Genomic DNA, 16,190 nt, shown 5'->3' with positions numbered 1-16,190 from the left:
TCATGAGAACTGAAAACAGTGCAGAGAAGGACAGCAGAGGTTTTTGGACATACCAAGCAGTTTCTGTGTAGAGATATTGAGTAGGCCTAGGAGTTTGTGACATATGAATTAAAAATGTCAGGTAGGATATGATAGATGTATATTGAAATCACAGATGGCATGGTTAAAGTGAATGGTTACTTTCTCTTTTCTATGATACACCAATTAGATGGCAATAAATAGAGATTTCTCACACATCAGTGTTTTCTTTCACACTATACAAGGCTAAATGTGAAATTCCCTGCTGGGGAGCCTTACAGATTCTGAACGTAAAAGCATGTTGAAAGGTCTTTAGATGAATTAATGGAAAAGAAGGTTTTCAGAGACTGTTAGATGCAAAGAAGTAGGGATATGGTTCAATTTTCAAGATTTCTAATATGCAGATTTCTGGAAACTCAGAATTAAAATGACTGTATACTTGCCCTATTCTTACATTGTTCATTCTAGCCTCTCTCAGATGACTCTGAGTTATAGATGGTGGTGTGAGAAACAGTAAACACCCCCTTATGTTAAACCTACCAAAGGTGTTGCTAACACACATATCTGACAATAATAATGACAAATGAAATATATCTCATGTTTTTTCCATCTTCCTGTAGATTTGTTGCCTGGTTTCTGTCACTGCAAGACTGGCTATGCAGGAGAAAACTGCAATCAATGTGCCTTGGGTTATACAGGATATCCTGAGTGCCTGCCCTGCAACTGCTCTCTTGAGGGCAGTGAAAATGATGACCCCTGCATAGGTCCCTGCATCTGCAAGGTATGGATGTCAAATTCCTCTGAGCCATAGAAAGATGCTAATGGTAATTAAAGATTTCATTAATACCCTTTTATTATGCCAGAGTATTCAACTTCTCCACCTAGCTGTGTTAGTATCTGTGTTAGCCACTTCTCACAAAGCACTTGGTCTTGGTCCTACAAAATCCTACACAGTCTTGTGTCATCTCAGAACTCACTTCAATCAACATATTTACCCAGGAGCCTTGTATGCTGCCAGTCATACAAGTCCTTAGAAATCTGTAATGAAGGGACAAAGCCTGTGAATAATTTGTTTCAAACCCCATCCTCATCTACTCAAAAACTATGTTTACAATATTGTAGACTCTAAAACTAATCTGTAAATGTGATTTCAAAAAGAGAAGATGAAGCAAACTGATGATCTATTAAAAAAAGAAAGTTGCCTTTTAGGAGTAGTCATTCTTTCCTGCCTTGGGATAGTTGATTGTTTGGAAATCTCTAACAAGTTTTAAAAAACAAAATATATCCTTTCTGTAGGATGAATTTCTTAATTTCTGGGAAGAAAATTTAAGAGGGTTTTTCTCTGCGTGCCATTGGGTATCTCCCTCAAACTATATCTTGATATTATATTAAAATCAAAAACATTTAAAGCAGATGCATCCACTTATAAAATGCCTAGCTATCAGAAAGGCTTTAGAAATGGTTGTGCTTTCTAAGGCACAGTCTAGTAAGTGACTCTGAATATGCCCAAAGGACTGCTCACTGTACTGTGCATCACATTTTCTGTACTGTATTTATGGCAATTCCCTTCCAAAATTTAGTTAACAGAATTAGTCACAAATGAGAATTTAAAAATACTTACATGGCATTCTTAAATACAGGAATCTACAAAAAATGCTTCGATCTCATGCTGCAGACTCACACAAAGCTCTGGTTTGACAGCTGAATAGCAGTGAAATCTACTCAGAGAATTAACTTTATCCTCACTTTATGTAACAGCCACATGCTCTTTGTCAGAAATAAAATCATCCACATCATATTTCTAATTACTTAGCCATCAAGTTTAGAAGATCATAAGAGGGTGATTTTGCTATGTGGCTTGGAATGGAGCTTTGATGAAGATGTATTATGCTAAATACCAGATAAATACTGCTTAATAATTCTTATTATGTTATTCATGTAAAGCCAAACTGACCTGTTAGTACACACAGACAAAAATTAACAAATAAAGAATAGAAATAATTGTTCCTATCACAGAGAGTTCTCATTATATGCACTTTTCTCTCAGTGTTTGTCTTTTGATTTCTTTGTGCTCCTCCAATTCCCTTTTAAGTGCTTGTGGGAGAAAAATGATACCTTTTGTACATAGCTGAGATACAGATAGATACACATTTAATTTCACTAGCAATCTTCAAATTCAAATCAAAGCAGAATATGGTCAAAGGGACACTGAAACCATCAGATTAGTTATGCTCCATGTGAAGAATAAAGTGGGATGTCTGGTTAATAGCAGGTCTTAGGAAATGCTTCCCTTATTTTAAGCACATCTTTCAATTACCTATGATGAACTTTAAATTTGCTAAAGATAGTTTTCTTGTAAAAGAAATTGCTGAAAAACAGTCCTAACTGGATAGGCTTTGGAACTTTATGACGGTATGTGGTCAAAGTTTCATCTTTGGATAGCTTAATACTTCACTGAAAAGTATTGAGAAATACATGGTGTTACAGAAATATTGCTTTATTTGCTGAGGGATAGGTTAGATCTCCTTTCCAACTCTAAATTTTATTATATCTATTATTCACTGAATTTCATGCCTGCTCAATGGAGTTCTGCAAGTTTTATCACAGGTGACGTTTGTGACTGCAGAGTGGGCAACCTTGCATTTAAACACGTTTGGTTTGCAGCTCATTTCTTATTTTCCTCTTCCCTCTCTGCACACACTAAGCACATCAACACAGTATGAAACTTTTGGGACCAGTGTTCATAACTGTAGTTTCTTAAATAAAGGGTGAGAGTATCTGTGTCCAGATGTTGCCCACATTATTATTGCCCACATGAAGCATGAATAACCAGTTGATTTTGACATACCCATGGCAGTAATAGGCATTCATTAATCCCAAGATTTCTGGTGAAAATGTAAAAATGCCAGTCTTGAGATTAATGAGATTTTGAAGTTAAATCTAATTGAGTTATAACCTTGGTTTTATTAAACGTATTTGTGGTTTGTTTAATAGTCTGTATGATATTACTGAAGAGGAGCATATAGCACAGCAGTAGAGACAGAGCAAAGATATTTTTTACGCATATTTTTACTGTATAATTAGTGGTGAAAACATTATTAAATTTTCACTGTATCTCCCTTTTTGCAGGTCATTGCCCCTTCCTGCACACTGTCTCTATTTTCTCTTAATTCATGTGCGCTATTCTTTCTCCCCATACATCCACCTGCTTTGCCCCGGTTTTGCCAGGTTTGCTACATCTTAACCAGGAGGCCATCAAATGGCTTTCAGTGACTTTACTTTGGAGCTGTGTATTTTGAGCTATCCTAGACTGCACAGTGTAGGCAGGGTTTTAGAATGTGTTCATTCTCTGCTGATGTAGAGCCAACAGTTCAGTCCTGTGTGCATTCCACAGAGTACTGCCTCCAGGGTTAAAGAGACTGTGCATAATACCTCTGAAAGGGGAAGGATTTTCTGAACTCTTTTGGGAAAAATACTGAATTACTAAGCCAGCACCATATCATAAGCATCCTGCCACACGCTGTGTAGAAAACCTAGCTTTAATTTTGCCTATAGGACAAATTGATGTATAGTGTAAGATAGTAGGTTTTAATGCACAACGTAAGCTTTCTATGAAAAATACAATTACAAAATGCTAAGTGTAGAATAGCTCATGTATATTTAGTGCCTGTCTTCCTGCAGGGGAAGAGTTTCCAAACCTGGCTGCATGGCTGGCAAACACATGTAGTTATGGAAAGAAGAACTGCAGCTCATTTACTATCTGTATTTATCCTGAATTAATTTATTAATGACAGATCTCTGAAAAACTGATACTCAGAGTGATTAGTGCGACTACTGCCACGTACCTGTAGTTTCCATCAGCTGGATGTGCATGGATTTTGTCAGTCCTACCTACATACTACAGTTGTTGAGGTCGTAACATTGTACCATGCTACCTTCCCCTCTGAGACTCTCAGTGTAAAGGATATAAATTAGATTATTACCTGAAATAAAGTTATGTCCATTCATAGAGATGAGAAATTACAGCTCTTAATGTCCAAATTCTATGTCCTATTATTTACATGCAGCCACATCGTGCCTTTTACTGTGTAAAGGATTTGCTACTAACATTCACAAATAAGAAAGTCTTTCCTATAAAAGTCTTTAGAGTCCTTCTGAAGAATAAAAAGCCAGTGATCTCTGATTCTCATCTATAACAACTGAAGTAATACTCTAATGTGCCTTTCCAGGAGCATGTTGAAGGAGAAAACTGTGACCGTTGTAAACCAGGTTTCTTCAATCTTCAGCAAAATAATCCCGAAGGCTGTGAGGAATGTTTCTGCTCTGGAAAAACAAACATCTGCAGACAGTCTTCCTTTACCTACAGAAGTGTAAGAAAAATCATACCATACCAGTACATGTCTTTGCTTTGTGTTTTTTGTGTTCTCACTAACCATTGTCACTAGTTTTTTCTTATTAGAAAATCATGCATGTCCCTTATTTTTCATTTATCTGGAAGAAAATGCTTGTAAGCTTTGTCACTCTTTGTGAGAAAGTTCTGAATTAGAGCAATTAGAACAGTGAAAAGCACAACATAAGCTATAACAATATAAATTGAAGCCATACGCATAAACACAGTCCTGGAATGTGCACACATAACCACTCCTGAATTAAATGCTCCATATCCATAGGGCAACCTCTTTTCCAGGTAATTATTACATTTCTAGACCTGAAGTAATTAAGAATTTTGAAACAGTAAATGTGCAACACACAGCTTAAGTAAGAAAAAAGAATGCCTTGCAGGGGGCATTTTGAATGCATTTCTTTGTATGCTGCATCCCTAGGAAAGGATGTGAGAGGAAAATGAACCTGCTGTTCTTATTTATACTGTAGAAAAATGTCTTTAGCCTGCAAATATACTCTGAACTGTAAATTAGTTCTCAAAGCTCAGACACTGATGCCACTGAAATGAATGTTTGCTACATATTCATGCCTGTAGATTGAGTTTGGGAAATGTGTTCTAGGTCTACTAGATCTTGATTTTGGCCATATTGTTATGCTGGAAGTCTGCAAGTAGCATCATATATGTCTAATGTTCTCATTTACATGCCAGCAACTAGGAAATTTTCCATTCCATGGCTGGGCTCATTTATTGTTCTGCTTGTATCCGGGGTCCAGAAGCCATTTTTGTACAAAGTGTGCTCTTCTCTGATGATTCATTACTAGTTATGGGATTTCAGAAATTCAAGTTCTGGTGCTTTCCTGCACCAAAAAGGTGTAAATCTCTAAAAAGCATATTTGGCCTTTTAAGTTGTAAGGTTTTGGAATGAAAAAATATTATAAATTATGATGCCTACAGCAATTAGAAAATGTATATCCATTTGTCAGTTCATTTTCTGTACAATCTGTTGACTGATATTATTTACTGAAAACTTGCAAAATATTTATAGATAATCTTGCACATATGTTTGTATGATGGAATTTCCTTCTTGCTCTGGACCATGAAGCACAGAATGCAAATACTTGCTGTTCTTTCAAACTGAGAAGTTATAAATCCCAGTCATATACAATACAAAATGTTTGCTGTTTTTACTTTGTGTTTTCCTTGGTTCCTACACATTTGGTTATTAAACCTAATCAGTTTTTTTAAAAATGGAGGAATGCAAGGCTGTGACTATTGAGATGATCAATGTCCTGATTCTTATTGTAATATGGGTTTTATTTACTTATTTATTTTCCTATCATTTTAGATAGAAGACATGAATGGTTGGTACCTGACTGACTTACCAGGTCTCGTCAGAGTCGTCCCCACGCAAAAGAGATTTGATGGTCATCAGCAGCTAAGCATCAGCAATGTGGCTGCGCAAAAAGTACTGCCACAGATTTACTATTGGAGCGCACCCAGTTCTTATTTGGGCAACAAAGTAAGTGCAGGTGGTACTTGCCTAAACACTAATTTGATTTATTGAGAAAAAAGGTAAGGCTTTGAAGGGCGGGTGGGACTGAGGAAGGATAAAATTGGTTAGCTATTTGACTGGCAAAATTGCGAGCAGAAAGGAATCACCTGTTTGGAGTATCCTTTTGAGACAAAAAGTTAGGTAGACAAAATTAAGTAAATATCTTTAATCTTGAGCCCTTTTTGGTCTTCTGCTGTCAGGTGTCAGAGAAGAGCAACTAGTTCACAGCACTGGTTTTTGAATCATCTAGCTGGTGTGTGGTTCAGCTTGGCCTGTTCTCTTCCCATCCTGTATTCTGCTTTGAAAACCAGTTCCGTCATCTGCTTTTCAGAGATGCAGGTTGTGTATCAGATGTTGTGGGGGTGTTTAATGCTTTTCAGGAAACTTGTGTGTGGGGAGCTCTCTGCCCTGGAACTCAGAAAATGCTGTTGTGAGATTTGTGATAGTTCTAATGTGTGTATTTAAGTCTGTGTGTGTGTAAGTGTGTATGTACACACATATTCACATCTCACAGGTTAATACCAAATCCAAAATACTTTCATGAAAATCTCATTTTTTTTTCTAGAGAGTAGAGTTGAAGACTGAATGAGTCTTAAATGTGAAGAAAGCTTAACAGCTTTCCATTTTCTCTAACCCTGATTATGCTAAAACTTATCAGAAATGCTAACACTGATGTATTTGAGCACGTTTTCCTCTGTAGTCTCTTCAGGCTAGTCAACCTCTTATTTATTTCTTTCTTCCTGTTGGCTGAAAATCAGCATGACAGAAGGTAAGTGAGCACATTGAAACTAAATAACATCATTCCAAGGAATTGGGCATCCTGTTCATGGCCTATAAATTGTTAAAGAGAGTCAGGCTCACTTAGCTGGGCAAGAAGGAGTTTCTTCTGTGATATTTCATGTCTGGTGAACTTACCCTGAAATGTGAACTGATACTTTTCCTTACAGAATTCCATCTTGCTTCTAGTCAGTGAGCGAAATAATGGTAGGAATATGCAGACATTATTTGAATGTGAAAGATATTTTTTCAGTGTAATTTGGAGGTCCTTTGTGGTTACTGTCAGATATCACTGTATGAATGAAGCAATTTGCCTTAATAACTGAACCATATAAATTTTTGATACTACAATAACAGTGAAAGCACTCAAATTACCACAGTACATCTTAACTGTCATGTTGCATCAAGTAAACTATAGTTGTAATGACATGCCTGGGCCAGATGATTTATTCTATGGAAAGGGAAATGGAAATAGAATATTGAGAGTCCTTATTTGTAAATTCAATAAAACATTTCTCTAAATAGCTGAAACTGAATAAAATCAAATAGCTGAATCTAGATAAAAACATCCTTTCTTGAGAATAACTGCTATCTGTAGAATAATTGGTATTTCAAAGCTTGCAAGCTCTTTAAGAATTTTTGTCTCAAAAAACATATAAATAATTTAGGAAATCTTTTATCCAGATGTACACTTCTCTTGTAATATATAAATCTTGTTTCACAGAAAACTGCTTCTCCTCTAATTGCTAAAATTATTGCTCTTACATAATATTCCCCAAAATAAATTTGAACAAAGAGAGGTAGTAACCATCCTGCATTTCCAAGTTTTCCAATATAGCTCAAAAAACATATATAAAATAATTCTTTTGTTATGAAGTTGGCATGCCCTGGGTGTGCCTCCACAGTGTTGATTGACATGTGTGTGCTATGTGATTGTTCTACATCCATCTCCAACTGCCTCTTTGGAAGGAAAAAAACAGTATAAATAGGATGCCCCTGTGCAGCCTTCGGCTTTTTCTTTTTCATCTAAATATGGGTGATACTAGGCTATGTGATACTGGTCTTTGTGTCTTGAAGGAGACATTCTGAATAACAAGAGGCTGTAGATGGTACAGGATTCTTGTTTGTGTCAGAGTGGGACAAATACATGGGCAAATTAATTTAACATTACCATGCCCTTTAGTCTTCTAAATATATGTGCTGCTACCAGAACTTACACTTCCTTTTTATAAATTCAGGTAATTTTTTAAAAACCTGTATAATATGTGTTTGAACGGAGAAATTGAGCAATATTTTTGATGCAGAATACGTTTGGGAGTAATCTGGAGGAATTTAATTTCTAGAAATAAAATACCTAGTGGATAATTTGAGAGAACAGATTTAAAATGGATACTATTAAGGTTTTAGTAGGTATCATAAAGCAGTTTATATTCTTGCCTGCCTACCTTCTCATAGCCTACTGAACTAAGGATTGCAGCAATCATGAGGACTTGTGCTGTGTTAGACATTCTAGAATCTAAAAAATTGCATTATTATAGAAACTCTAATTACATTTTAGGTATTTGAAAACCTCGTTTTCTTTCAGTTAACAGTTTCTTAAATTGTTTTGACAATGGATCTATAGTTTCTTTTAAACATGTGTGCATGCTAAAATGTTTTATTAATTTGTCTGAAAGTGTTATGAGTTATAGTATGATAACATTTGATCAGAGCACTGAAAATAAAGTATAAAATAAATTAAAAATTAGATACACAACTCAGCAGGACAATGTGAAATGCTTATTTCTTTAAAATCAATGCAGAAGGGTTAGGTGTGTGCAGTATTTTGGAAGTCTAACATTATGTATACACTCTGCATCTTTGATGCCTCCTCAAAAAGCAATTTGATAATTTGTATGATGAGTAGAAGCTTCTTATAATTAGACAAAAGCAAACATGATATTCAACACATTCAAACATATGACACCTTTTCCCACCCCTCCATGACACAAACATGAGAGGTGGATGACACCACTTGAAATTCCATGAAGAAACTTCCATCTTTGGGTACATGCTTTATTTTTTTTCTGCAGCTGCAAGTTTTATCTTCCTTTCTCTGTCAAAGGCAAGCTGTAATGTGAAGGTGGAGATTTACCTTGCCTTTTTCAGATAATTAGAGCACTGCCTTTGGTCAGCAGTTGCAGGTTAAACTCCTTAGATGGAGTTTGTCTTAGAATCCAAATCTCCGGACATTGTTAAGTCTCAACCTGCAGCACGTAATACATCCCCTCCCACTCTTCCGTCTGCGTTTTGAGCAGACACTAATGCTGCCATTACTCAAACTGCAAACAGCATGATGGAAACCCTAAACCACTTTTTCTCCAGACCACTATATGCATACTGACAGACTTGGATTGAGACGTTTCTTGAATCCAACTGTTTTACAGGAATCATTTAAATTAGTTGTACAGCATGATTCCGTTCATTGTAAGTAGAGGTTAATGTTAGCTGATCCTTCATGAAGTCAGACCATGTTCTGAATTAAGCAGAAGATGTTTAAATCTTAAGCTTTGTTATCTCTTGGAAAAGATCTTGCAGATCCTGTTTGTCAATTCCATAGACTTAAAGCAGCCATATGATAGATATTGTTTTCTCTGACTTCTAGTTAAAACTTTCAGCTGCTGTCTTGGTTTTATTTAGAGTCTGTGCATACAGAAGACAAAGGGGACTTTTTGACCCTGTCCCTTCATTTATTTTCCTGTTATTTTATAATTAGCTATTTGCTAATAACCTATTTGCTGACCTCACTAAGTCATTGTTTCTTTGAATCCAGAAATGAAGACACTGTAATAAGCCTGTAGTCAATTCACACAAATTTTAAAAATCTGTCAGCCTTTTAAAAGTACTTCACTTGTGGAAAATGAGATTGGGATAGAATGAGCAGTTTGTTTTGTGAAATATTATCTATTACAGACTGCCTAGAATACCTCATAGGATTAAAAATTAAATTATAAAATAATCATAAACTAGGTCCTCGTAGCTTTTATGTTTATTTCCTTCAATTTGTTTTCATTTCTTAGGCAATTCTGATACAAAAGGCAGAATAATGCAAGCAAATTGCAGTCTATGGCTCCCAGGGGGGAAGGGATGGATTTGAGACCCAAAACATAAAGAAGCGTAAATAATACAATAATCAGCTGGAACTGAAATGCTGGGATCAATTGTCCTGAATTATGAATGCATCTAAGCCCAGAAAGCTTCATCTAGTATTGTCATGGTTTCACATCTCAAGATTTTCTTGTTCATAGGACATGATGCAGTTAAAAAGACCGACAACTCCTTTACTTTTAGTGCAGCCTCAAAAAGGAAAGCAATCGAATATAATACTTTTTGGTATAAATAGATGAAATACAAGCTAAATTGTAGTTGCAAGCTACTATTTTTACCATCAGTTGGTTTTGAAATTATTTGGCCAAATGAAAGTAATCTAGCCTAGAGAATTCCAACACTCAGCTGTGTCAAATTCAGCCAACAGACTGATTTTTTTAAGCATGTGTCTGTATTGCTTTTATTTCCAGGGAAGCAAAGTATTGCAGCATGGATGGGCTGGTGGGATCTCCATTTGTGCACCTTTGTATGAAAACCCATTATTTCAGGCTCTGTGGAGAGTTTAGGCCATCAGTAGAAGATTTTGTTCCCTAATGAATATGGGTTGTCCAAATTTAAGCAGGTCACCCTTTAGTGCATGAAGTATCTGCTCACTGTGTGATGGTAAGGCCAGTATTTCATGATGAATTTGCCTTTTTTTATACCCTCTGCACATGAAAGTGTCAGCACCAGATTTGAATGCGTAGCAAAGCACATCTCCAAGCTTGCAACAGTAAATTGGGAACAGAGTAGGGAATAAGGTGATCCTCAAGTATAAGGCATAGCACAACAAAACCAATTTTGTAGGGACATTTAATGATTCTTAATATACTGTAAGTATGAGTAGGATGAAATAGTTGGGTTATATGCGTGTTATCCATATCTATAAAAGAAACAGTAATAGGCATCAGCAATATGTAATATGCAAGAAATGTCCTTCAACACCCCTGAATATTCAGAATTGCTGCAAATTTCAGGTTTTTTAAAATAGTCAACAGCCAACTTGTGGCTGAAAATTAAAGTGATTCAGTTAAACCTAAATTAAAAATAAATTTTGTAAATGCAGCTACTTCAGTATCTTTTGTCTTTCATATTGGAATGCATTCTTCTAAGAAAAAGATGGTTTAGTTTATTGATATTTTTTGTTTTATAATAAGTAACATTAAACTGATCTAAATAATGCTGTTTTATTTTAAATCACAATCTGGACTGACCTGACCAAAACCAAGTCACCATGGTAATCAGACTCAGTCAACAGTATGAAGTTGTCTTCAATTTATACAAATGTGCCATTTATTTTATTAGCACTTATTTCAATATAACTTCTAAAAATTGAGGTAATAAGCAGAGTCACATATGGAAAAGATGAGACAAACAGAGCAGACATCCAAGGGAAGAGCAAAACATTTTAAGGATTTGAACCACACATGATGCTGTCTTTAATTTTACTTAATTTGTATTTCATTATTTGGTTTAGATTCTTTATTTTTCATGAAATATTTTTTAATGAAATGGACAGGAGTAGGTCTCTGCATTCTTTCACAGCTGTGGCTTGCCAAATTGAGCTTGATCCCCAGTAAAAAGTGCAACAGTATTAGTAGTGTTCTACTTGGGGCTCAGCTACCCATGACTGTAAAGAACCACCAAGAGATAAGTAAATTTTGCACACTTTGTTCCTCGTTAATGCTTTTAATGATGCTTGGGTAGCCTGTTGGGACGGTTCAAGTGCAGCCATTATTGTGATTACAAGGAAGCTAAGGATGCCCAGTAGACTGTTACAGCCTCTTCACGCCTTGGAAATGGGTTGAAACAGGGCTCAGACACTGCCTAGCTGAGAGCACTGACTGCAGTATTTCATGTATTCCATGTTACATTTAATTTCTTAGTGCTAAAATCATCTTACACTACCTTAGATAAAAGAGAAAATTTACTGTTGGTGAAATTATTTCATAAATCTCGAGTGTCCTTTGTGTTACCTGCTTACCCGAGTCTGCCTTGAAGGCAAGAGTTTCAATCAATAGAGGCAGTTGAAAAATGGAGAAACAAGCAGAAAAGAAAGCAGTTTCACAAAAGAAGGGAAGTGAATGCTGGAGAGAGAACACTGAGGGGTGATAGGAAATAATAAAGAAGGAAGTAAATTGGGGGAATATGCTTTCCAGCTTGCAAAGTCTTACTCTCTGATTTCTTTGATCCCAAATACTAAAATAATGAAGGCTTTGAAGAAGCAGAAGAAAAAAAAAAAAAGGCTTTGACTTGGGAAGAATTTGTATATCTGGAGTTTGTACTGCAGGCTTATCACCATGCAAAGATATGTGGTGATCATGATTCCCAAGCTAGAGATAGCTAATTTGAATAGTGGTTACTTAACCACTGCAAAAGAAAACTGAAATTTATGAAAGGGAGGATACATAGTGATTTTGCTCTTATATTTCATTCCTCTTATATACATTCCTCTGCATGCTAAATACTTCATCAGCAAATAAGTGTTTGCTTTGAAAACTATATTTAGAGTTCCTTGCTCATCAGAGGGTACCTGTAAGTAAAGTGTTTAATCAAGTTTTACTCACTTAGATTAATCAGAGAGAATTTGTAGTCCAAACATCTAGTTCATATTGGGTTACGCAGGACGTGATGAAGGAATTTATGCCCATCACCAAAAGGGTATACTTGAGAACTTCTGAAAATTCTCAAAATATTGAGAGCCATAAAGATTAGTTAGTTTTATGTTTAGTTTCCAGATTTCCCTTTATGAATAAATATACTGCAATTTCTGTTTGATTTACCTGCCCCCCATAATTTACTTCAAATTTAAATGATTTACAAAATCTTGAAATAGAATGTAATTGAAATTGTTGAGTTTATATAACACATTAGTAACACTGCATGATGCCACTGAGCTTTAGTTTTGTAATTCTGTGCTGTTCCATTTTGCTTTCCATATCAAAAAGGCAGTATGCAGCGGGGCAGAAAAATACCGAGAATTTCTGATGGTGCACAAGGGAAGCAGCCTTTTGCACAAACCATTTGTTGTATTTTCAATCTCTGCTATATTGTTTTTGATGTTTGACATGCTTAGTTGGATCTGACAATCTCAAGATTGTCCTTACATTCAGCTTCTCTACAAGATGGATAAATTCTGTTGTTTCCTTTTTACATATAGGAATTAGTCTTGCTATTCTATGTTTGCCATTAGAAACTAAGTTTTGGTGCCTAAACTGGATTGACACACTATCTGTGTCATTGAGAAGTTTTAAAACCAAACAGGTATAGCACCAGTGCCCAAATCCAAGTGCTAATCACCCGTATACCCTTGCAATTAGGAAGTCTGTGTGTGTGGGTTTATGGGAACCATATTTTATTGTATGGGTGTTATGGGAATTTTTAATCAATTCACAGATCTGGGAGACCTAATCCAACTAACTTAATAAACAACATTTTATATCTATTGTCATTAACAAAAAGGTTGTGTGTTTGTAAAACAAAATATTGGCGGGAGTTGTTGATTTTTAAAACACAAAACAGTGCTACTAACAAGAGTACAGAAGATGTAAAGGTGGTATAAATGGTTGAAAATCATACCAATTCAATTAAGACATAATTAGTGAAAGAAAACCCAAACTGGTATTCAAAGTGTACACAAATTAATGCTTTTTAAATTTATTTTATGTTAGTTTATGGGAAGCAATAATCATTATGGCTGTGATAAACAGCCAAGGAATTGAATAATGAAATGGTAACCAGAACTGACATGTAAGTAGCACAGCAGTGATCAGAAGCTTGAATTATTTACTTAGTTTTAACTTGTGTTTTCAGAGTCATCATTCTAAGCATATTAATAATGAGTATCATGCTTTGATCTAATACCTGAACAGAGTATGAAGCATCCTTTAAATCCTGTAGATCCTGTGTCTCGTGTACACTATCCCATGTCTCATCTACCCTGACTACTCTGAATGGACTCATACTGCTTTGTGAAATCTCTAGAAAGCAAAATGAGATCTATTACTTAACATTCCTAGTAAATTTGCATACTGTAAAAAGATCTTTAATAGAAGAGAATGATGGCAGAAGAGATTTTATTTTTCCAGAGAGAGACCCAAGCTTTATACAATATATTTCTATAGAAAGTAGGAATTTTAAATATTCTGTAAGTTTTTAGAAGTGTGTATTACCATAACTGTAGAATGAATTTGTATTTGTCTTCTTGCATCCAAGATACAAAAGGGCTAAGACCTCAATATTTGGCATATGGAAGTGATAATTGTGTGCTAGAACCCTAAGCTGAACTGCAATGAATTATTTAACGAATGGTTTGTTGGATGCTGGAATCCTACCTGCAAAGCAGTGCTGGTCTCCTGGAGGCACATCCAGAGCTAACTGAGATGAGCCAATTAGGCTGACTGTCTCTTCAATGTGTTGTAACCTATCAATGGTAATGGCTTATTGTGATGATGAATGAACCCATCTCTCAAACTGAAGCCTGAGTACACACTTCAGCAGTTTCCCTGAATCATAGGGCAATTACCTATCAACTTCAGATTGACAGGAGTGGCAGCAGCAAGAGCAGATGGCATGCATGAGTAGAGACAGATGATTGTTTCACCCAAATGAATGGATTTGGACTTATTTTTGGCGAGGTTGTTTTGTGTTTTTGTGGGTTTTTTTATGATCCTGTCTTAAGGTACCATATTTTGCTAGAATGTTTCTGACAAAACATGCAGTACCGCCCCTGTCTCCTGAGATGGCTGGATGAATTTGTGATTGGTATCTACATACCTTTTCAGTTCACAGGCACTCTCTGTTGTGATACAAGTTAATCCTTTGTTTTTTTCTGATTGCAGAGAGTGATGTGTGTTTGGCCCTCTTAGCTCTATCACTTTGTTTTCCAGAGCTAACTTCCTCAGAAAAATGGGCAAGATGGAAGAACTGTAACATTTTCAATATTGTTCATTATTTTATTACAAGGTTTTGAAGCTGTAAGTATCAAATATCATTAAACACTTGACACTTCAGATCAATTTCTGGGCTAGTTTAATTCATTTTAGAGACAGGAAAATTTTTCACAGTGAAGGCAGTCATTTTAACAACTCTCTGTGTCAGTTTTCTTCTAGGCTTTTTTTGTTATGTTGAGGATTTCAAGTGTGTTTTATTAATTAAAAATAACAGTGCCAGAGATACATCCCTTCAGTTTAACATCTTAAAAGATTATTTTGGTTATGACTCCGTTTTTAAAATGAAATTCAAGAGACATGGCTCTATATATTCCTGAACCACATCTCACTTATCTGTAAGATCGCTCTGGCGTGCTCTGAAGGTGTGACCTGGAGTGAAGAGTCCTTTAAACAAAATATTTTAGTCTGTGCAATTAGCCAGTCAGTGCAACAATCTTCTCTGTGGCCGTGCATCTCTTCCTACCAGAATGTTTCCTGGCATGTGTCCTGGTGAGCTCTCACTGCAGCACGTCCTTGACCATGCAGTTATTAAGACAAAACTTCACACAATTCTAAGTTTGCTTTGCTGTGAGTTAGTTAGATTGTTTGCAGAAATATTAATGGATATAAATACAGTGAATAGTAATCCATAGTTTTCCATCAATATTGTATCTTCTGTGCTCCAGAAAAACCACAACACAGTATTTCATTTACTTTGAAGTTATTTGAAGCTTAGATGATCAAAGTCTGTCATATTAGAGAAGAACTTTTTCTTCTTACATATTTTAAATTAAATGCAACAATACAGAGCTGTACACGTATCTAGTAATTGTAAATGTTTGCCAAGTTAAAAAAAAAAATTTAAAAAAAAACAGATGGAAAAGTTTAAAAAGTGAAATGAAAAAGGAAATAATATATCAGTATTTTGTTCTTATTAGGTATGGAATGATTTCCTAGCTTAATAAACCTAATCAGTCCAAAGCGATAAAACTGGTGGACCGAAGCCACATTTTTAACTTAGAAAGTAGATTTGTAACAACAGATGCCTTTAAAGATAATCAAATAAATAGATTCATTGTTTGGTCAGCTGTGTCTTATTACTTAAATGTGCGAGCTAATTCTGTTTAGTCTGCTGTGATGAAAAGTTATTTTTGAGAAAGATCTTTCTACAGTTTTTTTGCAGAGTTTCAGCTTCAGTACTAGGAGGCCCAGTGAATTTTTCCTCTCTTTCGTAGGTGATGTATTAGCTCAGATAGGTAGATGCACAAAATCCAGTTTTTTCACTGTTCTGTGTCTTTTGTTTTATATTAAATAGGTGGTAAGTATACCTATACATTTTAATAAAAATCGCTTTATACATGCATCTCATCTGTTGAACAAAAATATGAATGTGTAACACAAA

At 35.5% G+C, this 16,190-nt stretch overlaps 1 protein-coding gene across 6 annotated transcripts in view; it reads left to right on the top strand.

Annotated features, from left to right (window-relative positions):
* LAMA2 (laminin subunit alpha 2) overlaps positions 1–16,190 on the top strand; it is a 337,030-nt gene that overhangs the window by 136,797 nt on the left and 184,043 nt on the right. For all 6 annotated transcript variants that reach the window (XM_039706790.1, XM_039706788.1, XM_039706786.1 and 3 more), the window contains exons 10-12: positions 639–799; positions 4,248–4,388; positions 5,748–5,921. In XM_039706790.1, coding sequence (XP_039562724.1) covers positions 639–799; positions 4,248–4,388; positions 5,748–5,921 — 476 coding nt within the window. The remainder of the gene's footprint in view (positions 1–638; positions 800–4,247; positions 4,389–5,747; positions 5,922–16,190) is intronic.

This window comes from Passer montanus, unplaced genomic scaffold (genome assembly GCF_014805655.1).
Source record: "Passer montanus isolate IOZ18808 unplaced genomic scaffold, ASM1480565v1 scaffold2, whole genome shotgun sequence".
Taxonomy (NCBI): Eukaryota; Metazoa; Chordata; class Aves; order Passeriformes; family Passeridae; genus Passer; species Passer montanus.
The sequence above is the reverse complement of the archived record's forward strand: the minus strand, read 5'-3'. Positions and strand labels throughout refer to the sequence as shown.